General features: G+C 42.2%; 1 protein-coding gene and 1 long non-coding RNA gene across 2 annotated transcripts; both read left to right on the top strand.

The window, feature by feature from the left end:
• Positions 1–20: 20 nt before the first annotated feature.
• LOC136421322 (NADH-ubiquinone oxidoreductase 75 kDa subunit, mitochondrial-like) lies at positions 21–27,351 on the top strand. The gene is made up of 8 exons (XM_066408545.1): positions 21–193; positions 8,560–8,677; positions 10,819–11,004; positions 21,035–21,194; positions 22,220–22,283; positions 24,050–24,231; positions 25,342–25,654; positions 25,947–27,351. Exons 1-8 carry the CDS (start codon positions 89–91, stop codon positions 27,012–27,014), a joined length of 2,196 nt encoding a protein of 731 aa, XP_066264642.1. The 5' UTR covers positions 21–88; the 3' UTR covers positions 27,015–27,351.
• Positions 206–5,447, top strand: LOC136421337 (uncharacterized). Its single transcript, XR_010753434.1, has 2 exons — positions 206–4,574; positions 4,701–5,447. It is a non-coding gene; the product is annotated as an uncharacterized lncRNA (long non-coding RNA).
• Positions 27,352–27,489: the final 138 nt, after the last annotated feature.

The raw sequence follows: 27,489 nt of genomic DNA on the forward strand, positions 1-27,489 counted from the left end.
ATTGAGTTAGGTCAGAGGTCAATCTTATCCTGTCCGCCATTTTGTTGTCCAGAGGTTGATGGAGTGACGGAGTAAAGACGGTTTCACGATGCTCCGTGTCGGCCAGTGCTCGGGGAGAGTCCTGCGGGCCGTGACAACATGCACCAACATCAGGAGTGCCTCTCAAGCAGCCAGGGCGCCCGAAAAAATCGAGGTAAGAAGCTGGGATTCCACCATTTCTGTGCAGGTTTTATGTAACCTTTGATGGTTGTTCTGCTGTAGTACTAGGTACGTAGATAATTTCTGCTGGCAGTACAGTGTACTACTACTAGAGTACTAGTACTAGTACTAGTACTACCTTTTTCTATAAGCTAGTTAATAACCACATCAATATTAACAGTGTTATCGCCAGGCCTTTTCAGCATAGTGTGCTGTGATCTGGACCCCCTATGCTGTGATCTGGACCCCTATGCTGTGTTTCAACCAGCATAGGGGTGTTTCTTTCTGGGACAAACCTTGTGACCCTTCATAAACCTTATAAAAAGGTCAAATTTGGCTTTAGAATGAGGCTGTGACAGAGGAAAAACTCTACTTCACAAAATTTATCCCTCAAAATGCATGAAAAAATGTCTCATTGGGTTATGAATTTACAAATTTTCCGGGAGAACATGCCGGACTCCCTACTCTGGTCACTCCACGCGTGACTTGCACCGCGTTAAGTTGGCCTTCTGTACCTGACCCCTATGCTGTGAAAAAATCCTGGTTAGAACACTGATTAATACAGATAGTCTACTGAAACCAGCTCAGGGGCGCACACGGGGAAGCCACACGCTCAAATTTCAACCACTTTACGCCCGAACAGACTCTTACAAATATTCATACTTCCCCCGCACCATACCCGAGTGGAACGCCCTGCCTGGCGCGGTTGTTACGGCTCCCACCGTTGAGTCTTTCCGCGCCAGGCTGGAGGCCTGCCCGCCTTAGCCTGGGACCTCCTCCCCCCCTACTTTGCCCCTAGCGGGGTTATTTGGGGGTAGTTTAAGTTGAAGTTGAAGTTGAAGAGGGAGGGGTTTATCAACCCCAGAAGCAGGTGTTTGCAATTTATACAAGACAAGATTTTAACAAGGAGGTTTAATCAGGAGGAGAGAGCACAGAGACACTTCCCTTTGTTCCTATGCGCGTCCTTGGTGTGAACAAAATAATTGACACCTGAGTATCAAATCATGAGCTCCACGCTGGCGCGCGGGCGTCTTCCCTTTGTTGTTGCGGTCAATACACGAGTTGACCTCAATCTGGAGGTCAATGAATTTGAATCTACCGTCAGTAGTTTGCTGGCAATATCCATACGATAAAGATATAGATAACAGAGAAGAACTTGACACAACGACGATGACGAATTTCAGTCAGTAGGTCGAGACAAGGAGGTTTAATCAAATTCACAAATACCAAAGAAACACGAGAAACACGTCATGCTTGCCATGCAAAAAGTCCCTATTTTCTCAAAGACTGATACATCATTGAATAGTATGTTACGAAAAATACTAACACGCTATGAAAAATACCATGCTACGAAGAAGACCGCGATGCTACGAACATCAAAAAACATGCCATTTTAACAAGCACTCCGTCAACTGTTAGGACAAAATATCAGCTAAGCGAAGAAAAACTTCACATTCCTGTCATAGCCACCTAAAAATACATCTAAAAATTCATAATTCTATCACAAGAAAACGGACATCCACTCAGAAAAGTGGCCGTAATTTTACCCATGTTTGTCGCACAGCGAAGCCGAAAAGGTCTAGATGTCGGCCATGTTGTCAACAATCCCAAGATGACGTCGTCGCAGGCCTGCCGAGTGTTCCAAATATGGCAATCGTCGGAAATCTGAAACTCATCGCTTCTTCTCGGCCGGGCTTCGTGACGAGGTCGGGGGGATTCGGAGGTTGTGACGTCATGACTACCCTCATTTGCATTGAAAACCGCGGGAAACGCGGGGAAGCGCATAGGGCATCAAAGGGGCGCCGCGCCGGCTGGTAAACAAAGGATCGCAGCCGGCTCTCGCGGGTGAAAACAAAAGGCACAGCGGGGCGTTTACAGCGTGCTCTCTCCTCCTGATTAAACCTCCTTGATTTTAATGAGTTCAAAATCAACAAAATTTTGTGAAATTTCATCAAAGATAAACAAAGAAAGTTAAACAAAATAAGTTTGATTAATAATTATAATCTATACCGATGCACCCTAAAGGTATGCTGAAAGTGAATAGAATTTTTATGAAGTATGTTGTATGACTCAATGCGCCTCTTGTCCAGAGGTCCTGACTATAGTAGTACAACAAAATTATGTTATTTTGAAGATCAGCCATAGATTTCTGATCATACTTTTTAATCTGAGGGCACTGCTTTTCAATCTTTATCATGAGTTTCAAATTATGGGATGATTGCCAGAGAACATCAATTTTGGCCCAAAGCAAGAGAAAACTGAAGTTGCAAACAAATATCCAGAACACAGTGCACAGGGAGGTTGGGTATACACTGAAAACATGTCGGAAATACATAGTCACGATTATCTGGGAATGTATCGGGAAACGTTAAATGTTGTTCTCCGGATTGTAGGGCTTGTCGGAAGTCCATCGGTGTCGCATTGGTCGATGTACATTTCCCGACGTACACACGGTAATTTTTCGATGGTCTCAAAATTCCCGACGATAAACCCGTGGTTTCCCGACAAAATTGTCGGAAATACGTCGTTTATTCTTTCCCACACACTTCCGATGCCGATCGTCAAGGCAACAAGTAACAAATACAGCGGAGGGGACTCCCCGGCTTGGATGAAACCATGGCAACGGCGTTGATTGACGAGTAGCCGCTGTCTTGGTTACCATGGACACTGCATGATTGACAGCGGATAGACAAGCACATGGTCGTTGCGGCATGGAGCTTAATAAAAAGGAAACTTCAGACGATAATCAATCAGCTGTTCTCCAGCACCATATTTGATATTTACGGATGTTAACTTTTATTGTTTAGTTATAAGACTTAGTTTTTACGTACTTTGTAGTGGAACGTGCGGAACTTGCTGTACTGTTTGTGTCAATAAAGCTTTTATTACAACCGGCAAAAAAATAAAATATTGAAACGAATGATATTTCCGTAGAAGTCTGTAATCGGCAAGTATGGGAAGCATAGTTAAGATATTATAATCGAGGAAACATCGATAAGTTCTTAATAACCAAGGGAATTCATGTCAAAGGACGCGGAAGCATAAACCCGGAATCGAACCTGCAGCTCGCGGCGCCGTATGGCAGCCATTTGTGTTCGCAAACGCAAGCGTCGTATCGCGATGAGCTAAATATTGCGGCGAGGTAACAATACCTTCAAACCACTGTAATACAAACGGCCCATCACGTGGGGTTCCACAGCTGCAGTCCGTAATGACTATACTTGCATTGTTCTACGGTCGAACGTTACTGTTTGTTTTGTTCAATTCTATTTTAACATGTCACTCATTTCGTTTCGTTGATAAATATTAGTTTGTCGTCGTTCGCTAACAAAGTGATAATATCAACAATTGACGCGATTCTATTTCAACAGACGACACCCTATCATATACGCGATGTAACGGGCGTAATTTTGAAAAGCGCTAATAGCTCACCTGGTAGTGTCGTTGTCCATCAATCCTAACCAGGCAGGATGTGCAGGTTCGAGCCCATCGATTCATTTGTATGTTTTATTTTTCACTGTTACAGTCAACATTACTTTAATTTATTTTTATCTTTTATCATCTTATATTTATATTATCATGTTTATTTTTTTTATTCTTTATTTTTTAAATCCATCTCTGCTCCTTGATGAAGGCCTCCGGTCTCTGGGTGTTGTCTTTGCACTTCTACTACAAATGTAGTTGACACGTCGTTTTGTTCTGACGGCGTCTTTGCCAACGCTAACGCTAACAAAGCACGTGAGCCATCATCAGATCTCTTTCCTAGCCTGGTTGGGACACTGGAAAAGAAGAAAAAAATTGGTTGTTACTTACAATTGGAAACAATAGCGATGCATTTTTATTGAAAGTAGAAAACATCCCAACAGTTTGTGAACAAACGTTGTTCTTTAATTTTTCGTGGATCATGGAGCCGTCAACTTCTAATGGCCCAAATCGCTGTACTTCGTGCGGGAACATGCGTTGATTTTTGCGCTATGTAGTGCTTGGTTGAACTGTGGCAAGAATCAGCAGTAAGATTGGGAGGAATATTTCAATATTCCATAATCATATTCGTTAAATGAAAATAAATTGACAATATAATTCCGAATCCCATAGTCAGTCCATAGTCACTAGTCAAGGCGCAGCATGTTTTGAACGTTACAAATAAAGGCGCTTATCCAGTGCGAGATTCAGTAAAAGTAAAGGAATGTTTGATAAAACCTCATTGATATGACCATCATAACACCCCGGTTACCATTTAGGAGTACTACATGTAATACTTTTCTTCTCAGTGGTCATTCGTTTCTCAGTAGTCCTTCGTTTGCCGTCGGTAACAAGAAATGTATACGGGCAAGACGAAAGTTTCGGATGCTGGACAACTGAGTTGCATCGACAAAGTTCGTTATCTCTTTTAATGTTTGCAACTTTTATTTCGTAGTTTGTATTTCCTGATTTATTTCAGCAATTTACATTATCATATTATTTCAGTATTTCTTCACATACTCTTTCTTGTTAACATACAGCGTATTAGATTACCGTACGTGCTCCGGAAAAATGCAGCCGATGGTGGTTAATCCGTCTCGATGCTTGAACTCCTGTGGACCAGCTTCAAGTTCCTTCAGATCTACACAGCATTCATTCGACCTGCGTTAGAGTACGACTCACCGGTGTGGGGAGGACTGCCTCGAGGGCTGTCTGACAAGGTCGAGAAGGTACAGAAAACCTGCTGCAGGATTATTGGAATCCGCTCCGACCAGCTGCCCATCCTGGAGAAGCGGAGACGCGAGGCATCCGTGCCTGAGCTCGGGAGGGTGGTGGCGGACGACACACACCCCTGCCGGCAGTTCCTTGTGAAATCCAGAGACACTAAGTACGATCTAAGACAAACCTCAGCCTACAAAGTAACGTTGAGCCGTACGAAGGGGCATGAACAATCCCTCTTTCCCAGAACTCTAAAATTGATGCAACAATGAGCCAAAAGGTTACATTGTTCGCCATGATCTCTATATCTGTTCATGTTTTAGCTTAGTATATTTGCACGATGATCGTCAACAAGATTTTATATATCTAATGTGACTATGGTAAGCGTGCTTTTAACAGATTTTACCTATCTATTGTGACCGTGTCAAGTGTGATTTGCCTCTGTGTAGTTTTGATGGCTCATTTTCTTATGTAATGTTGACTAGTTGTTGTGTAAATTTGCAACGCAATTCAGGTTTACAAATAAAAGCTGCGAAGTTGTAAATACTGAATAAAGTTTCAAAGTTCAATGCTTTGATTACTTTTGTTAATAGAATATAATGTGTGAAAATTTTATGTGAGTTCATGTTTACTTAGCTTTCCGAACTTGTTAGTTCCGGGGAACGTCAGGTGTTAGTGTTAGTGACATGAAACAAACAGTTGAGAAAACAAACACCGAAACAAATCAATAATACGAAAGCAAACTGAACGGGAACAAAACGAAAAAATCAATGAACAATTGTCTTTTTAATAAGATGAATCGATCTGTCCGATATCTGGCCTATGTAACTGCTTTATCTTCCTTTAAGTCCGTCCCCATCCTCAAGCACGGCCGGTATGAGTGGCCCGCCGGTTGTCACGAATCTGAAAAGACGAATATGGAATACATGAGATGCAGCTATCAACAGCATGGTGTACTGGTCAACTATCCACGAATAACAATAGCTACGGAGTTTTAAAAAATACACCAAACAACCAAAAAAACAGCAAAAATAAAAATTATCTACCAACACGATGATAATTCAATGACCTGATTTGCTTTTTGACAAAATAGATGAAGGAAAATTTACGGTAATTAGAACATGATGAAACAAAATGTCTAACTCGTCCGACGAGATATTGCTACATTATTGTAATCATCGGGACCTCACACCCATCATGACCGCAAATGACCTTTATGCGTCAAATCCGTTACATTCCCGACGTAGGAATATGTAGGAAGACTATCGGGAAAGCAACGGGCGAACTCCATTGATTTGGCTTGATTTCTGGATCTGTATCGGCTCCAACATCGGGAAAAGCTGCAGGGAAAAACCGACACAAGTCTGGTATTATTCCGTTACCAACACGACATATATCCGACCTCCTCGAGCATTGTGGAAGGCAGAAACATGTTGTAAAAGTGATTTCTAAGAAATCAACCCACTTTGAAGTTTGTCCGATAGTGTTTGCGATATAATACTGTATGTTGCCCTGGACTGTAATTTATCTGGAGGGTACTTTGGGGGTAATTGGAATATTGTTGCTGAATAATGCAATGCCAATACGTCAACTAATGAGTGTTTGCAGTGGTTGAAACTAGGGCAAACTTAGACCCCGTTCACACTAGAAAAAATGGGTCGGATTAAACATTAATCGCGATAGAATTGATCCGATCGCGATTGATTTTTGTGTCCACACTGCTTTTCGCCAAGTGGATTAAAGTACGCCGTGATTCGAGTCTGATGGAATCACTCTGCGTTTCACAGAAGTACTTTGAACTTTATTCACCTTTGAAGCCGTGGCACATCGGCAGCGCTGAGTGCTAAAAGTATATACTTAACGCAGATTGAGATATCATAGGTAACCAATATACAAAATCTAGTCGAGAGTATCGAAGAGTGATGAATTAAAGTAACAGTATTAGCTGGTGCATGGAAACCAAAGAAGTTCATAGAAGTAATATTATAGCAGTAAAATAAAATATTGATAAATTGATAGCAGATAAATGGTAAACCTTAACTAACATTACTAAACCTAGCTGAAGCAGGAAACAATGGAATCTATATACTAAAAACAAACGCAATTGATATAAATAACAATACACAACTCCAGGGGAGTATGATAAACAGTGTCAGCTGGGTGGCAAGTGGATTACTTATTTCACCATAGTTGTTTGGGGGGGGGGGGGAGGTGAAAACAATATAAATAATAACAGTGGAGTCTTGGCAGTAATCTGGGTGTAAACAATTAGTGCGAAGAGCTATAACGGGGTAGGTTTACATGTAGCTGTGGTTTGAGGATATGATGTTACATAGTAACTGATAACAATTAACAGAAAGTAGTGAGATTTAACAATGATAAACCATAGTTACCGCATAAGAGGCATAACACAAGGTAGGCTGGGTGAAAAATGGTCTACATAGGCAGCATAGCTGGTTTTTAGACAATCAATTTGAAAATAATAGAAATCACATGGTGTGGATAGAGTGGGTACAAATAGATGTAAGGTTGCATAAAACTGAACTCAAAACTGCAGTGAAGTGGAGATGGAACACAGTTGGCATTAACATTAACTTGTGGTGTTGCAGCTCCTTGTAAGCTATGCGTTGCGGATGTACCTCTTAGCAAGTACATCAATGATTGTATCCCATGGACCCTTGTATCCTAAGAGTAGATGTTTTTTCATTTCAGTGTTACTAGATGTAAATGCTTCCCATAGAAAAACTCCCCCTGCCTGTGTGAGTTCTGTTTCAAGGTTGGTGAATAGGGAGATTCTTTCTCTGGCATATTTAGGACATATGAATAGGAAAAGTATACAATGTAACGCTCGTTATAGGTCATATGTAACGCTCTGTAACGCTCGTTATAGGTCATATGTTGAGGTCAAAGATTCGGCATCGCCTCGCTACAACAACTACAAAATGGTCCACCAATTTTTGATGATTTTGTATCTCTGGAGAATGTTCTGAAGCCATGGAAGGGAATGCAATCGTCGGCCTATGGTCGTGAGAAGGCGCCGTGAACGACAAAGGTTTTTGTATACTGGCCTAGCTGTAGTACGATCCCCTGGAAAATGTCCTGATTTTGGTGGCATTCTCCGAGTTTTGCCTGGACCTCTACTTGCCCCATATTGCAATTAGGACCTTCGTCTCCTCGTGGCCCCACCTGCCTGAAGTTGAAGTGGTTGTATCCGTCTTGCGAGACATTGTTGACGTTGACGAAACCGTGAGACGGAGCGATCTGACATGAGCACAGTACCCGGATGCATGACTTCATACCTCCGGAACCAGCCGAAATCCGCGGCGATTAATCATGGTTTAATCGTGTTTTGCGTTCACACTCGATTTTTGATAGGATTAAACTACCTCCGGAGGTGGACAGAAAATAATCCAATCCAAACAATCCGATCGCGATAAGGAGCGTTCACACTGAAAAAATCAATCGCGATCAGATTGTTTCTATGGCGATAATACGTTTGATCAGGTCCATTTTTTTGTGTTTGGGGTCTTAGTAGGCAGGTAAGATGGAACAAGCATTTTCGCTGTGGATTTAGGATTTCGGTGAACAGGTTACCACAAAAACTGCAAACATTAAATCACCAGGAAAATTTCAATTTTTGCAGTACCCCATTAATTTGCCTTGACCTTTTTACCGTTACAGGTGTTCGTTGATGACAAGCGCGTTCTTGTTGATCCTGGTACGACCGTGCTGCAGGCAGCGGCCATGGTGGGTGTGGAGATCCCCCGCTTCTGTTACCACGACAGGCTGTCCATCGCAGGTCTGTTCTGGTAGCTGCAATTATGAAAAAAATAGTTAAATTAGCATCATGCCACTCTTGCCAGTAGTCAGTTTGGAACTGCCTGCATGCTATACCTCCTTTATACACGCATGTACAGACATGCAGACAGTTGCCCATGGACAAGTAGTAGACACATACATGTACATGATATCATGTTGAAACAAAAACATGTTTCAGTACTATTCTACATATTCACAATGTAGGGCCATGCAAATAATTGTAAACAAGAGTTCCGCGACCTCATATCTCCATGAACTATTCTGTTTATGCAAATGACTTACACATTGACATAATATATGCTTGGTCATAAACACCTTTATCTAACTTAGACATGATGCAATATTGTCAGTCCTATCATTTTCCACTTGGATGAATTCTGGCACTTTTGTATTAATTATGCAAATTAGGAATTTATTTGCATAATTGGTATGCTCCACTTGCCATAAACAACATATGTTACATGTATTTGAGTCTTATAATGGAAAACACTGCAAATATAGATTTTCCTCATTAGTTATGCAAATTGAGTGTCGATTAGATAATTTGCACATCATTGTATACATCTCTGTCTAAGCTACCTGCATACTAAATATCATGGAAATCTGTCCTCCCTCTGTTCAGTTATTCTCCTTAGAAAATTTTCACAATAACGCCACTGCAGTTCCAGAGCAAGCTGCTAGGGGGCCCAAACCTACACCACTTCTTTATTACATCACAGGCTATCTGCCACCCAAAAATCAAGACCACAGCACGTCCAGGTCAAAAGATACAAAAACGGAAGTTCTGCTGCAGTACCAAGGTCACATACCAGGGGGCCCAAAATCGACCTTGAAGGGCGTCTGGAGAAGTGACCCACTTTCGCTATAAATAGCTACTACAAGTAACATATGTTCCACAATATGCAATGGACAACACTGGAAATATAAATTTTCCTCATTACTTATGCAAATTAAGTCCAATTTGCATAATTTGCAGTTCATTGAATACATCTCTGTCTAAGCTACCTGCATAGTAAATAACATTTGTCGCTCCTTTCTTCAGTTATTCTCCTTAAAAGATTTTGACAAATACGACATTGCAGGTCCAGTGACACATACCAGGGGGCCCAAAATCAAACTTGACCTTTCTCATTTCGACACCTACCCACATACCAAATATCATTACAATCCATTTACATGTTCTACAGTTATGCTGACTTTACGCATCCGGTGACACAAACATACACACACGGTGACACAAACATACACGCGCACACACACGCAAACACACTAAGTTTGCATGATTTGCACTTCAGTGTGTACATCTCTGTCCAACCTACCCGTGTACCAAATAACATGAAAATCTGTTGTTCCTTTCTTCAGTTGTTCTCCTTTAGAACATTTTTTACAAATAGGCCATTGCAGTTCCAGTGACACATACCAGGGGGCCCAAAATCGAACTTGACCTTTCTCCTCCCAGCACATACCCACATACCAACTATCATTACAATCCATCTACACGTTCTACAGTTATGCTGACTTTAAGCATCCAGCGACACACATGCAAACGATTTTCCTCCTTAATTTGCACTTAAGTGTTTACATCTCTGTCCAACCTGCCTGTGTACCAAATAACATGACAATCTGTTGATCCTTTCTTCAGTTATTCTCCTTAGAAGATTTTTACAAATACGCCATTGCAGTTCCAGTGACACATACCAGGGGGCCCAAAATCGACCTTGACCTTCCTCCTCCCAACAGCTACCCACATACCAAATATCATTACAATCCATGTACATGTTCTACAGTTATGCTGACTTTAAGCATCCGGTGACACAAACAAACACCAAATGCACGCAAAACAGTATCTTCATGAAAAAGCCTTTTTTTCATGGAGATAAACACACACACAAACACGCCAAAAACAATATCTCATTTTTTCATGGAGATAACTGTTGTTTTCTGGCCTGTCTATGTGTTTCTGTGATTTACAATGCTGTTTTGGCATACATGTACATACATGTATACTCATTGCTGTAATTTTTGTTTGTTGGACTGGAACTTGGAAGGGTTAACTTGTAGAGCTTTCTGGGAAAGGAGGTGAAGCTGCCATCTCTGATTGCTCTGTTGTTGGTTGGACAGGTAACTGCAGAATGTGTTTGGTTGAGGTGGAGCGGTCGCCCAAGCCGGTCGCAGCCTGCGCCATGCCTGTCATGAAGGGCTGGAAGATCAAGACCGACTCGGACATGACCAAGAAGGCGCGGGAAGGAGTTATGGAGTTCTTATTGGTCAATCATCCACTGGACTGTCCCATTTGTGACCAAGGAGGTAAGAAAGACAATTATCCAAGTAGAACTGAAAAAAATATTTGGGAGGTGGCTGTCAGAAGTCTAGATTTCTTGTTCAAAGTGCATACCACCACTGAAGATACTCAAAATATTATTTTATGGTACAAGTCATGTTTGCAAATGTCAGGCCCGTGGGTATTTCCAACCCTGCTGGAAGATACGGTGAAATTTTAGAAACTGATGGAGGACTGGGCCGAGTGGAGAAGAAGAACTTGTTGTGTCTGATGTCCCCGTTCATGGTTTCCATGCTAGAATAGGAATGTAGCCTTTGAAATTGTTTTCTTAGTGCCTAGTTAATTTCTTGGTTCTTGGATTTGCATTTTTTTCTGATTTGAAGATAAAAATCGTACCAACTACCATGCAGGACATGAGTCAATTGCGATCGATCCCCAAATGCTCTGATTTTGGCCCCAACAGTTGAAGAAAGTCATTGTGTTCTTAGTTGTACTCCCTTTCTATCTATCAATGTTTGAAAAAGAAATGTAGCCAGGTGTATATAATTATGTTAACGGTGCACACCCCAGTTCTTCCGCGACCGGGGTCCACGGAAGTGCCCGACAAAAAAGTGACGAAAGGGTTTCGAGGGGCTGGGTTTGAGTTTAGATTTCTCATAATGTGCTTCGAACTGATATTAGATACTAGCATGGCTGAAAAGCGTATGAATTGGTGTGTTTTGGGTGAAAATTTCGTTTCGATCTGAGCCTTGCTTCCGGATATCCATCCGCGTTGATGGTGAAATGTCCCTTGGCCCGGGATTGACCTTTGTTGCGTTCTGTGGGTCATGCTGACATGCCTCGCGCCGTGGATGATTAAAGAAATCTTAGTACTAGAATTTTCTTTATAATTGGCTCGACTGTACGCTAGGTTTTGCTCTTTCTGACAACATCAGTCGTTTCTACCCAGAAATTTTTTTCTACGAGTTTTATCCTACACAAAAGTGCCAAAATTTGACCATCATTTTTGACGTGAAAATTATGTTTTTGTCTCCTGATTTACCAAAATCAGAGAGGTAGAAGAAACAGAACTCAGCTGGTCCTGTAGCGGAAGGGATAGGCTTTCATCCCATACACAGTTGATTTACTTCGGAATACTTCCCTGGAAGAGACAGTACCTAGACTGGAGGGTGCGCAGCCTCCAATTGAAACACCAAATAAACTGGGGTGTGCTCCCTTAACTCTGTGTCTCCTGTGGTCACAGTTGAGACTATCATACTGCCCGCCTGTTCATTATTTTCCTGCAAAAGTCTAGATCTGAGAACCAAGAAATCAAATCAGCCTTAGTGGTTTTTGTACAATGGGTAAGACTAGGGACGTGTACCTAAATGTTCATCAGGTACTGGTACTGGTACAGAGGCTTACTCTCACCTCTCAAATAGACGTACCGGTATGTTTATTTTTTTTGCCTCAAAATCCGCCTGGTACTTTCTTATTTTAAACGGTACATTTATTATTTTTTTGAAAAAATGGAGGCTTTGCTAACCAAGAATCCCTCTAAAATCTTTAGGTTTAGGTTTTTCTGCCCATATTTCGCAATATTTTTTCTCGTAATTCATTGTTTTTCAGCCTGTCGGCGTAGATTTTCCCACCGCTTTGAAGACCTTGTGAAAATTATCCTGGCGGTACTAGTAACATATCGGTCAATATCGATATGACCATACAAAGTAAACGGGAAAATAAGACGCAACATTAACATTTCAAAATACAATTTTCATATATGAATAACTTTGACAGTCTCTGTGTACATCGTAAACCAAAGCACGCTGATCAAAGAACATGTGTAGAGTACAGAGCATGGGGAATAATTCCTGACTGTAGTATCGGCAGCGCGGCGGAAGAATTATTTGTTCACAGAAGACATGCTACAAGTAAAAACAACAATCATAACTTACATGTAACTTCCCTTGTGAATTGTGTTTAGAGTCTATAAAATCGCTAAAAGGGCAGAAATATATCCGATATGATTCGGTAAACAAAATCGCGAAACATGGCCGCCACTCTCTGCCACTCTCAGGCACGGCGACAGTAAAACTACCAGCATATTGTATAACGCAGATACCGATCTTTAAAATGAAACCCTAAACAGATGGAAATATAATATATTTTCGGGTAACGATAGACACAGAAGGCCATTTTTATTTTCAGAGGGTTCATATTTCAAAATGACTAAGATTTTTCAAAATTTTAGCGGTTAAGCGTGGGTTTCTAGTGTCAACATGTAATCGGAAACTTCTTAGTATGTGTGGTCTGAGACGTTGAGCTACTTTTACAGTCGAGCTCTGTTCAATATTCTGGGCTCTACAGCGGAAACTCAAGCATCTCACAAAAACTTTGTTTTCAACGCTATGGAGCAAAAATTTATAGACATAACACAGTGTTTTCATATTTGTTTTTCTGGGGTGATGTCTTTAGAAAATATGGTCAGGTACTGATTGTCAGTAATCATAGATAATATGATTGTACAACAATTTTCTTTGATCACTTGCTTCAAGTTCCAAGTAGAAAATGCATGTATCATGATTGTACATTTTCCCTTGTTGAATTTGAAAGCACTGCGGCCCCCGGTTAGGGGTCATAGTGGGGATCCTAATGCCCAATTTTTCAACATTACTATTTTACGAAGTGGGGAGGAAGATCATCATGATTTGAACAAGCTATGTAACGTTACAGTTATTCAGTTCAATACCTATATACTTAATAGGTTTGGTCCTAAGGCATAATTGAATAGATAAAACCTGTTTTATATCCCTCGGACAGGTGTATGGACCTTTTCCAGGGGGTACTTTTATTTCAGGGGGTACTTATATTAGATTTTAATGATTTGTCCGGGGGGGTACTTCTATTTTAGGGGGTACTTCTATTTGAGAGGTGAGAGTAGGTACAGGTCAGGATGATACCTGTACCTGAACTATTTAACAAAGTAAACTGTGGTCTTCAATGATGACTGAAACATGAAACAGTTAACACAAGGTTTATTTAGACTTCAGGTGTCTTATTAATTAGGCCATGTTGATTTGACTACAGTCAAACCTGCCTAGGCAACCACCTTTTTAAGGCGACCACCTGGCCTTGGCGACCGCTTTTTCTTGGTCCCAAAAATATTCCCTATAGGCGCAAGCATTAAGCTGCCTGCCCAAGGCGATCATTTGTCCAACGTGACCGCCATGAATCGGGACCCCACGTGCACGGAGCACAATTCCTGCCCATGACGACTGCCTCATGTGGCAACATTGGATTTTGCTATCGATGAAGGAAAAGTTTTTAAGATCTTGGCGGACAAAAATCTATGGAAAGACATTGATCCATCCATAAAATTGATCCATCCATAAATTTTAACTTTAATAAAAAGTTTTAAATTATACTAAATAGAACAAGATACTTTTCGGCATTGCACGTGCCCACCAGTCATACGGCAAGCTCCTGGTTCGGTTTGAAAACGAGCACATGCATGTGGTACATAAAGAGTCAGATTTCACAGAAATCGTTATCCATTTCTTGTATTTTTATCAAAAATTTGTCCGTGTCTCACCAAATACCGCCGAAAAATGACTTTGCAGCTGGCAAAACATGTCGGCAAGACAATTATTTTTGGGGGACCCGCCATCTTGAAAACGTTACTCTGACCACTGGCGTTTCAAAAACACAACGTTGCTTAATATGAACTTAATTATCGTTCGCCCAGCTTCACCTACCTCTTATTGATAAGAATCGTAGAGACACAAGAAACACACAACACACTGTCCTTTGTGGCAGAAATATGGGGGCAAGGTACAAGGTCAAGTTCAATGCTACCAATTTCCATCTCTCTTTGATCTGCTTATCTTGTGAAATGGGGGGTTTGTGCTCACTCCTTGCACAACTTTCGCCCCACACTCATCATACTCCAGACCAATCCAAACTTTCCCCATCTACTCTGACATAACCTCCTCTTAGGTCCTTTAAACTCCAGCAACCACCCATCACACAGGGTCTATGGTTACCAGTCCCAGAATCTTCACTCCGCGGGCGTCAATCTTAGCGTACTAAGAAAGTGCCATGGGAAGCCCCTTCTAAATCAAGAGGACATCCCGGTATTAGGTATGCGGCCCTTATCCTGGGACTCTTCTGTGAAGCACTCCCGCTTTCTCACAGGCAACTGGGGCTCTCTGCCCCCAACATCTTGGGGCACCCCAGTATCTCTTGGAGCGCTCTGTCTCCCTCTTTACTTCAAAGGAAAGGTTCCTTTCATCATAACACCTGGTAGCATTGAGTGACCAAAGTACCCATTCCCAGTTTATTAATAATTCTCAAAAACTTTCTTTCCGGGGACCTTGCTTCTACTTTCAGTATACAGACCTTAACAGTAAAAACAAAACAAAAACAAAAACATGTAGGTCACTCGCAGTGACAAACATTGCCAAATGTGCCGAATACCATTACATACAGAACATATGGAAATCTCTGTTCGTGTTACGAAGGTACAGTTAATTGTTCTCGCATCTTATACAATGTTATACATCAGTCTAACAAGGTCCCTCCTGTCTACTAAGCAAGTCATGCTGCGAGCTGGCGACCTGTTTTACCCTGGTTTGCCAATCGCTTTAGCCAATGTCGGGCTGGTCGGTTAAACCAAGGCTCTGTCCAGCGGATGTTTAACTCATCCTGACTCGTAACTAACCTAGATCATCAGTATCCAACCTTCAATTCCTTAACGTATTCAAAGTCATGTACATATACATCACAAACATTCATTTCTTAGGGTGGGTGGGACAGGGGAATTTGCTGAACCCTGCAGCATATATATAGTAGACTTTCTCTGAACTCTCTACTCTCACCTCTCAAATAAACGTACCGGTACGTTTATTTTTTTTCGCCTGTAGTTCCACCCGGTACGTTCTTATTCTAGACGGTACGTTTATTATTTTTTGAAAAATTGAGGCTTTGCAAACCAGGAATCCCTCTAAAATCGTAAGTTAAGGTTTATCTGCCCATATTTCCCCGGTATTTTTGCTCGTAATTCGCTATTTTTCGGCCTACCGGCGTTGATTTTCTCGCCGCTTTGACGGCCTTGTGAAAAGTATCCTAGCGGCACTCGTAACATATCGGTCGATATCGCTATGACGCTACAAAGTAAACCGGAAAAAAAGACGCGACATTGACATTTTAAAATACAATTTTCATATAAATAACTTTGATAGTCTCTGTTTATATCGTAAACCAAAGCACGCTGATCAAAAACGTGTGGAGTAGGGTGCACGCCTGCACGGGGAATAATAATTTCCTGACCACTATATCCGTAGTATCGGCAGCGCGGCGGAAGAATTATTTGTTCGCAGAAGACATGTAACACGTTAAAACAACAATCATAACTTAACTTCCCTTGTAATATGTGTTTTGAGGCCACAAAATCTCTAAAACGGCAGAAATATGTCCGATATGATTCGGTAAACAACAGCGCGAAATCGCGAAACATGGCCGCCACTCTCAGGCATGGCGACAGTAAAACTAGCAGCATATTGCGTAGTGCGGATACCGATCTTTAAAATGATACCGTAAACGCATGGAAATATTATATTTTTTGGGCAACGATAGACACACAAGGCCATATTTATTTTCAGAGGGTTCATTTTTTTAAATTATCGTAAGATTTTCCCAATTTAGGCGGTTCATCGCGGGTTTCTAGTGTCAACACGTAATGGGTAACTTCTTAGTATGTGCGGTCTGTGACGTTGAGCTACTTTTACAGTCGATCTCTGTTCAATATTGTGGGATTTACCGCGGGAACTCGAAATCCGAGCGTCTCACATTGTTTTCGACGCTATGGAGCAAAAGTTTATAGACATATTTCTTTTGTGGAAGGACTGTGTTCATATTTGTGTTTTTTTGTGGTTGATGTCTTTAGAAAATATGATCAGGTACATTTTTAAGTACTCTGATGATTTTTGTTATATGTCACTGATTGTCAGTCATAATAAAATGATATAACAATTTTCTTTGATCACTTGCTTCAAGTTCCAAGTAGAAAAAGCATGTATCATGTACATTTTCACTTGTTGAATTTGAAAGTACCGTGGCCCCCCGGTTAGGGGTCATAGCGGGGAACCTATGCCCAATTTTTCAATATTACTATTATATTTTACGAAGAGGCGAGGAAGATCATCATGATTTGAACAAGCTATGGACAGTTATTCTGTTCAATATCTATATACTTAATAGGTATGGCATAATTGACTAAATATAAGTTACCTACCTGCTTATTATCTTATTTCCCTCTGACAGTGACAGTTGTACATGTATGGACACAGTTTACCTAGCCTCGACTGTCGATTTTTGAAATTTTCCGGGGGGTACTTTTATTCCAGGGGGTACTTATATTACATTTTGAAGATTTGTCCGGGGGGTACTTCTATTCCAGGGGGTACTCTATTTGAGAGGTTAGAGTACCATACTGCTGTCTTGATCTGACTGAAGACCGAGTGGTGCAGGTACCCTCTGCTATGCAGCTAAATACCCCTCTCCTCATCAGGGGGTATGCCTCCCCTGAGATAACCATTCTCTGAGTCACCTCCTGACCATTCTTCTCAACTTTCCCTGGAGTTACTCAGAAAGTTCCTTCCTAACTGCCCATATCCTCCAAGTTATACTGTACGTACATGACTCATCACAACAGGCCATTCTTGTTTGCTGGGGCTCAGATTATTAACGTCGCTTAGACAACTGTACCAGTGCCTAAGCTGTTAATAAAGAGTACTCCCGTTATTGATGAAAATTGAGAAAAGGATTTTCTTTTTACTTTCATGAATCTCATAAACCTTTTTTGGGCACTGCTTGTTTGTGATCGCCAACGCTGCACTCTTACCTTTTGATGCGGCCGGGGGCTCGGCCAGCGAAATTATGTTACGTTTTCCTCATTCATTTGTCAGATCAAAAACTTTTTTACCCCATTTATCCAGCGGTCGGAGCCCAAAAGAAGGCTGGGGTCGCAGGTTTTTGCTAGGGCTCTTCCATAGGTCTTACTAGGATGTTATGCGTGTGTGTGTGTGCATGTACTATTTGACGTAACATGTGAATGTGGGAGGGTACTATTTGATCGAGAGAGGCAGACATTGTTTTGAAGTCAAAAGTATGACGAAATTTTGTACACGATGTAACGGCACACCAAACGATAACGAAAAATATAATTTTGTAGGATCTTTCTGTCAATGGTAATTAAACCTGGTGGTAGTTAAGCTGTCTAAAATCATACCATGCTCCATCCATCTGTGTAATACTGTATTGATTAACATCTCAACTGACATTCGGAAAGCGTTGTACCTTTCTATTGTCAGAAGTGTATTAGAATATTGCTCACCAGTTTGGAGCCCTTCTTGAGGGTGTCCAGCGGAGGGCATCGAAATTCATTCTTGGTCCTTCCGCACGTCACCTCGACTACAAGTCAAGCCTGGCTTGCTGCTTCTGTCTTACAGAAGGGAAATATCCGATCTTGTAACATTTGTTAAGTCCCATGCAAAGGTATTCGACTTGGATGTAGCGAGGCTTGCTAACTTTCCTACAAGAACACCCCGTAGTCTTAGACTCTTAGGGCATACATGTTAGTCCCACCTAGAGTCAAAACATCAACATTTTCATCCTTGTTCACACCTCACCTTTCTCGATTTGGAACAAACTTGAGGTTGAAACAAGAGGGCTGGGAGCAAGTGCTTCAAGCCCTGCTGAAGTGGCTACCTTCAAAAGGAAAGGTCTTGTTTCTTTCATGAGAAATAGGTTTTGCCAATCCTTCAACTTAGAGCAACCATATACATGGTCACTACCGTGCAGTTGCTCCACTTGACTTTCTACTAGGCCTCGCTTATTTGTGACATTCAAATTGCTACCTCATTATGAATCTTGTGCTGTTTCTTTAATTCATTTCTACCTTTGTATTATATATTTTGTTAAGTTGACTTAAGTTGAATTCTATGTCGATTTATTTATATTGGTTATTTATATTGTTATCAATTGTACTAACGGGGGGTCCCATAACTTCAAACGTAGATTCATGAGTTCGACATCGCATTGCACCAGTGTCAGTTGTCTGAAAAGTGTTGCGTTTTGACGAATGATAAATTAGAGTTGCGGTGTTTAAGGATTTTCCATTGTCGAGTTGATTTTACATCGTCCATGCACGATTTACACTATAATCTCAGTCGGTAAAACCAGAAAATTGTTGTTATGAATATAGCGTTCCATATTGTTCCATTCAAATTAGGGTACCGTAACTTCGACATACAAATACATCATGTACCGTTGTCTCTCTTTAATTTGTCGACACGATTTTCAGTAAACAGACGGAATAATTTTGTGTCAACTAACTTCAGCTTCCCTGTAGTAAATATTTTTTCACCGTGCGTAAGTTGCCACCGATGCAAGGCGCACTGCAGCTAAGCGACTGTTTACGCCGCTTGTCGCGTTCCAAGCCATGACAAAGTTGACGATCCGTTCTTTGGTATGGCAATGAGAGTAGGTACTTCATTTCATACAAATGGTCCCGTAGCATGAACGCAGAGATGCCACAAATGTGCCACAAGTACGTCCAAAACTGCCGGGCAAGCATAATTGTTACACCGGAAACTGAAATTGTAACTTTTGCACTCGGCACGGCACCGCATGTGACCAGAAAGTACGGGGCAAATCGTCCTTGTTTTTCCAGTCAATTTGATGCAAAGTTATGACATATTTTAAACAACATCATCAATTGTTTTTAGAGCTCGCTATCCCTGATTTTCTAGATATTTTTTGAGCAAGCAATGAGGAATCGCCATTTACATTCAATGAACTTTGTGTTTATGCATTCAGAGATCTCCGATCCGTGCCGCCCACATCAAAGCAAAGCGGCCTGTCAATTCTAATTTACATGCGGGGTTAGGTTACATGTTTGCAACATCAATGCCTTTGCTTGTGGAACCATGTGCAAGCCTGCCGACGGAAACTTAACAAATGCAAGTTTATCCGACGTGTTTCAAGCTAGATTAATAAGATTTGCTGTTTGGGAGCCTCACTAGCGCTAGTACTTGATTTAGACGGGGACCGTGAAATGTCAACACTGTAGCATCACATTCGAATCGTGATCAACGGGATGGCCGTGACGTAAAGGGGGAGGGCGTTCGAAGCCGCGGTTATTTTGTTATTTGAGATAAGTTTAATCGTGATATAATCTAACGAACACCTACGTTTTTTGTGTGTTTTGTATAGCTTTATGCCTGACATGTTTAAAACAAGAGAGTTTGCGTTACAATTGCTGACTGTTCTTTATGTAAGAGTTGCCATTACGTAATGACTACATCGAACGTAGCCATAGTTTATAGCCGAATTTTCCTGGTGGCGCAAAAATGAGTTAACTGTACACAAATCCGTGTTTCATTCAGACGACAGCTATATGCATGAACTTGGGTTCTCGGCGTTTCTATTCAGCACAGTGGATAGAAACAAATATTTCTCTCTTCTGCATAATGAGACAAAGTAAAACTCGTTCGAAGTTATGGTACTGTCGAAGTTATGGGACCCCACGTTATATGTTTTGATCTTGTGTATAATTTTGTATGTTTCGGCATGGCGGCCTTGAAAAGGTGACCCCTGCGGGGGTACACCTGTTTCGTCATGCCATCCATTTCTATGGAGAAGTTCAATAAATAACTAAAAATGAATAAATATGTTGTGAGTCTATCGTCTTCAAGGCCTGTCCAAGGCGACCACTTTTCCTCGGTCCCCCGGGTGGTTGCCTTGGACAGGTTTGACTGGACATGTATATGGATGACATCCTCTGGGAACCCCAAAACTGATGCGAGTGTGCGAATAAAAAAAGTTTGGCAAAAAAAAAAGTTGCCTTCAGTGTGAAATCAACATGGTCAGGAAGGATGAACAAAACTAAACACACTGAGTATTCTTTTGAGAGGATCGCAAATCAAAAATGGTGTTGATTTTAAAGACAATACAGTGTTTTTATCTTATTCCAGCGCCAAATTCTTTGTCTAACTTGTTGTTGTGTACCTGTCCCAGGAGAGTGTGATCTCCAGGACCAGTCCATGACGTTCGGCAGTGACAGAAGTCGTTTTACCGACAACTACTTCTCCGGGAAACGTGCCGTGGAGGACAAAAACATCGGACCTCTGGTGAAGACCATAATGACACGTTGTATTCACTGTACCAGGTGTATCAGGTAAGTAGTGAGGGCACCAATTTCAGGCCTGGAAGTAGTGAGTGTGTATGCACTTTTACATAGGCCCTGTTCATGCTCAAAAAATGAAGCCAAATTGAATCAACCTGTGGGCGAAGTCGCTTGAAGTCGACTTGGGGTTTGCGTCCATGACATTGTTCAAAAATCGGCTTCAAGCAGCTTCGATCATTTGTTTCACAATGATGTGGCTAGTTGGGTCATTAAAGGTCATAGGTTGAGGTCAAATGGCCGCCATAATCCGAACAATTGACAGCAACCTCTCATGTGTTCTGTAAGATTGGAAAACATTGCGTAACTGCCGAGGAAAATGGTGGTGAAAAGGCATCACCGACAAAGGTTTTTGTATGAAGGCTTAGCTGCAGTAGCTGTAATACATGGCGACAAGGCCATGGAGATCACGTTTTTTGCCGACGTACGTCACTGAAAGTGCTGGACTGTTGCTGAGATGTAAAATAATATGCAAAGTAGGCAAATCTTTGGATACATTGATAATTAGAAATTGTGAACTATGTTGTTTTGGCAAAGTAATCATACGACGTCATATAGGCCAAGCCAAGTCGCTTCAAGCTAGAATTGTGTTCATGCTCAAAGTCGACTTGGCTCAAGTTGCTTGAAACCATCTCCGGGGTAGGTTCGATTCAAGGGGCTTCAAGTGACTTTGGAGTGTTCATGCTCGCAAAAGTTAAGTGACTTCACATGCAAGTCGATTTAAATTGGTTTAATTTTTTGAGCATGAACAGGGCCTTAGACTTACTTAGGGACTGTACGATATTTAGGGGGGGGGGAGTGAGGGCTGGTGCTAAGTATTGACACTATTGTTTCCTGACTGGAAGTAAAAGTTTTAGTTACCCAAATTTTTCCACTGTAGATATTCTGTATGACCTTCTCCCTGCTGTTTAACCTGTAACTAAAGCACATTTGATGCGAAAAGACTACGGTGACCACAGATGTTAGGTTAAGAGGAAAACCATGGGTAGTTAACAGTCTATGTTCCTCCTGTATGACAGATTTGCCAGTGAGATTGCAGGGGTCGACGACCTCGGCACAACAGGGCGTGGTGGAGACATGCAGGTGGGGTAACACTAACTTAGTAACTACCACTTAAAACAGCAAGAAAACAAGAGTCTTAGGACCCAAAATCTTCATGAAACTTTTTTATTAAGCCAGTTCCCCCCATTCCATATCGCTCAATGGTATGACCCACACCTGTCGGGCCAAGGAGAAGTGACCCACTTTCGCTATAAATAGCTACTACAAGTAACAGATGTTCCACAATATGCAATGGACAACACTGCAAATATAGATTTTCCTCATTACTTATGCAAATTAAATCCAATTTGCATAATTTGCACAATTCACTGTATACATCTCTGTCTAAGCTACCTGCATAGTAAATAACATGAAAATCTGTCGCTCCTTTCGTCAGTTATTCTCCTTAAAAGATTTTGACAAATAAGCCATTGCAGTTCCAGTGACACATACCAGGGGCCCAAAATCGACCTTGACCTTACTCCTCCTAACACCTACCCACATACCAAATATCATTACAATCCATGTACATGTTCTACAGTTATGCTGACTTTAAGCATCCGGTGACACAAACATACACACAAACTCCAAACACACGCAAAACAGTATCTCCATGAAAAAGCCTTTTTTCATGGAGATAATAAAACTTTTTCCTCTATAGCTAGCTTTGTGTTCTCTTTGAATGCTGTATAAAACACTTGCTTTTATTAAAATTAACAATATTGGGTGTACATGTACATGTTGTATTTGTAGTTAGTTGACTGAGTGAGATATCACAAAGTTCAACTTAGACCAATTGACCATGCTTGCTTAAACAATCAGTTATATGTGTAGTTGTGCTTGAGTAATTCTGTCTCTGCAGTGTACAGAGAATTTGCAAGGTGGGGCTTGAGTATTGCATGGTACAGGTTTGCCTCCTGGGTTTGTGTGTATAGACCGATCCTGTCGAACACCATATCGAACGAATAGAAGACCCATAGAACCCCCTGTTCTATTCAGCCCACCTCCGTCAAAAACAGTTGGCGGGGCGGAAATGGCATGTAAAGTAGGGTACGTATATCTGGGACAGGTTTTCCACTGTATTGGTTGAATGCATGCTCAGAACAAAAACGAATTTAAAAAGAAAATAGATCGGGCACTCAAGGAGAGGAAGCTTGTACCACATGCTGACTACTACAAAGTCCGCTAGCAAAGAGTTTCGTATCTTCAGTTACTGGTGTGTGAAACTGGTTAACTTGAAAGTGAACAGGGAAGTAAAATGATGCATTTTAATTCTTAGTTACTAAATACCATGTAGCTGTTGTGCATGCAGTCAATACAGTGGGAACCCTGTCACAGATATATGAACCCTGTTTTACACGTGCATCGGCTGCTTGTCAAAAACTGGGCGCTGATACCCGCCGACAACGGAAAGCTATGCGGCGCATACTGCTTTAACATTGACCGAAAACATTATGCTCTCACCGCAACTACATCTACCCCCTCCTTAAACAACTCTACCTGGTGGATACTGCCTTCCACAAAGAAGACGTAGCATTCTTATTTGGGCCTCTTTGAAAGGGTTTCAGTGCCACAAAAGCTAAACCAAAGTCAGTGGCATTATTTTCAAGCTACCCGCGGCGGCCATGTTTGGTCCGTCAAACCCTGTTTTTGACGGAGGTGTTCGAAATCGAACAGGGAGCATGGCTTTGGGATCGGTCTATTGCTTGGAGATGGTGCTGGCTGGCTGCACAGATTGGTCTGACTGTTCTTTTTTCAACTGTGACAACTTTTAGACATTTCATAAATAGTTGTTGTGTTTTGATCAGGTTGGCACGTATGTTGAGAAGCTGTTCAAGTCTGAGATGTCAGGAAACGTTATCGACCTGTGTCCAGTGGGGGCGCTGACGTCCAAACCCTACGCCTTCACGGCCAGACCGTGGGAAACCAGGAAGACGGAAAGCATTGATGTAATGGACGCTGTGGGAAGCAACATTGTAGTCAGTACGAGGTGGGTAAAAGGAGATTCTTGAACCCAACGATATTTCTACTTAATCATATCTCCATTATCTCTGCATGTCTATTAGGGGTGGGTACCGGTACAGAAAATTCAGGTCCAGGTCCAGGTCCAGTGGGTCAGGTCCAGGTCCGGACCTGTACCTGTACCTGTACCTGTACCTGATTATAGTAGTGTCTCAGTACACCATATTTTGGAGAGCGAGACACAAGTAAAGGTCTATGTGAGTCCTACAAGTTATGTTCAAATTGTATAATATTAGAATTATCGGTGCATACTAATGTGCAAAAAGAAAACGAAGATGTACCAAAACATGCAACCTTGTATTCAAGGTATCTCACAAAAAGATTCAGAGCAATATTGTCCTTCTTAGACAACAACTATAAACATTATGACCAGCAAATAATCAATATGTACTAGTATTTGCTACATGTAGCTTATCATGGGTAGAAACAAAAAGCAAGTAAACTATGAGGACTATTGGCACACAAGAAGGAAACAAATATCGGGTAGCTGATTTGTGGTTTGTTTCAGTGTCTTTATACTCTCCTCGCCGTCTGTTGACTCATCCTTTGAATGTTTCTAGATATAATTCACAGATAACGTTTTCGAAAAAGAGCAACCACGGCTCGTTAAATCTGCTGTTTTGTATTTTCTTAGACCGGTTGTGTGACCGCCTGCTAGTAGCCTGGTACAGTGGATTTTCTAATCGGTCCATAGGCCGGTCCACTGATTTTTTCCGAACCGTTTTTTTTGGACCAGTCCATAACAAAATACCGGTTTTGGACCGGTACACCGTACCGGTACCCACCCCTAATGTCTATAGTAGTGTGAATATTGTGCACTAGCCGCATAATCCTGTCGGTTGCTTGCCTGGATCAAATCCACTGTACTTCTCCAAGCATCTTGTTCTGTCATTATGTTGTGTAAGTCCTGGACCTGTACCCATCACGACATCACGGGCAAATTGGTCCAAATAAGTGTGTTGAGGTCCATATCCGTGCCTTGGCGTCCAGAGAAGAAGGTCACCGAATAAATCTTCTCTGTACTACCAGTAAAAAGTATGATTTCTCCTCACGTGCATTCATGATTCCTTTCCCTCAGGTCTGGTGAAGTGATGCGGATACTCCCTCGCCTACACGAGGACATCAATGAGGAGTGGATATCAGACAAAACACGTTTTGCGTACGACGGACTGAAGCGGCAGCGCCTGACCCAGCCCATGATGAAAGACGAGAGCGGGAACCTGGCTCCATGTACGTGGGAGGACGCACTGCTGAGGACTGCGGTGCAGCTCCATGGGGTCGGAGGTGAAGAGGTGGGGGCCATCGTGGGTGGACAGGCGGACGCAGAAGCACTGATTGCCCTGAAGGACTTACTGAACAGGCTGGGCAGTGAAGCACTCTGCACAGAGGAGGTATATCATGTGGAGTTACCGGTAGTGCATATTAACCTTTGGAGTGTTTGATCAATAGGTCCTGGGTTCAATCCGCTGACATGCCCTGATGTTGTGCCCTTGGGGAAGGTACTTTACACAACATTGTGTAATGTGTGTCCTAACACTGATGAGGACAGACTTATTTAGTGTGCCAATGTGCCAATAACTGTTTGTTTGTCACCAAGGACAATGGATTTTAAATATTTTCTATCTTCAGCCTGTGTTTTTCAGTTGCTAATCTGCCAGTAAATGCTCCTCTTGTTTATTCCAGATCTTCCCCATGAATGGTGCAGGGACAGACCTGCGTTCCAACTACTTACTCAACACCTCCATCGCAGGGGTAGAGGAGGTAGATGTCTTGCTGCTGGTTGGTACAAACCCACGGTTCGAGGCTCCGCTCTTCAATGCACGTGTTCGCAAAAGCTGGCTGCACAACGACCTCCAAGTAGCGTTGCTAGGTGCTCCAGTCGACCTGACATACGAGTACACCCACCTCGGTGAGTCACCCAGTGTTCTACAGGACCTCATTGATGGGAAACACCCGTACTCCAAAGTTCTTGCCGATGCCAAACATCCAATGGTTGTGGTCGGCAGCGAGGCTCTGCAGAGGGAAGACGGAGCGGCAGTTCACAAAGCGGTCAGCGCGCTGGCGCAGAAGCTGCGCGTGACCAATCAGGCAGAGGGTGAATGGCGAGTTCTAAACGTTCTCCACAGGGTGGCCAGTCAGGTGGCAGCGTTGGATCTTGGTTACAAGGCCGGGGTGGAGGCGATCCGAGAGAACCCTCCCAAGGTCCTGTTCCTGTTGGGTGCAGACGGTGGTGCCGTTACACGTGAAGACCTTCCCAAAGACTGCTTCATTGCTTACCAGGGTCACCACGGTGATGTGGGAGCACCTGCTGCGGACGTTGTCCTGCCAGCTGCAGCATACACAGAGAAAACGTCCACGTATGTTAACACCGAGGGTCGTGCCCAGCAGACCAGAATGGCCGTCAATCCACCCGGGATGGCCAGGGACGACTGGAAGGTCCTCCGGGCGCTGTCCGAGCTTGCGGGGCTGACGCTGCCCTACGACACGCTCGATGAAGTGCGAGGAAGGCTGCGAGAAGTTTCGCCAAACCTGGTGCGATACGGAGATGTTGAGGATGCCAACTACTTCAAGCAGGCACAAGAGCTGGCTGATTTAGTGGAGGGGAAAATCAGCGCATCACCACTGCAGCCAACACTGCAGGAACTTAAGGACTTCTTTATGACAGATTCTATCAGTCGAGCCTCCCAGACCATGGCCAAGTGTGTGAAAGCTGCTGCCCAGGAGAAGGACAGCAAGCATACAGAGTACTAGTGTTTCGGCGTGTCATGTGCTTCATACAGTAACAGCCTATCAAAACTAGTGGGGGAAAATACAGAACAAGTAAAAAGTCTTTATATCTGATTTTCAACAAAGTGTGAAGAAAACAAAAGAGAGAATGCTGCAACCTGTATTACTGTACTTTAAATCCAACTCTGAAACTTTAGATGTGTTAGTGGTTATTTTACCCCCAACTACATGTACAATATAAGAGAGAATTCTGTTCTAACTTCCACATCATCAGATTACAATTAGTGTGGTTGACAATAAGAAACACTTGCAGCTGTGTTCAACATGCTTGTGACAATAAAGTTGTGTTCAACATTTAAAATCTGTGTTGTGCACATTGCTTATAGTCAAAACACACACATACACTTTTTTAAAAATTAGACTGCACTGATCTCATTATATAATGGATGACACCCTCTGGGCACTGAAAAGTTGCCCTCAGTTTAAAATCTAAGTGGTC

The sequence above is a fragment of the Branchiostoma lanceolatum genome, chromosome 16 (assembly GCF_035083965.1).
Source record: "Branchiostoma lanceolatum isolate klBraLanc5 chromosome 16, klBraLanc5.hap2, whole genome shotgun sequence".
Taxonomy (NCBI): Eukaryota; Metazoa; Chordata; class Leptocardii; order Amphioxiformes; family Branchiostomatidae; genus Branchiostoma; species Branchiostoma lanceolatum.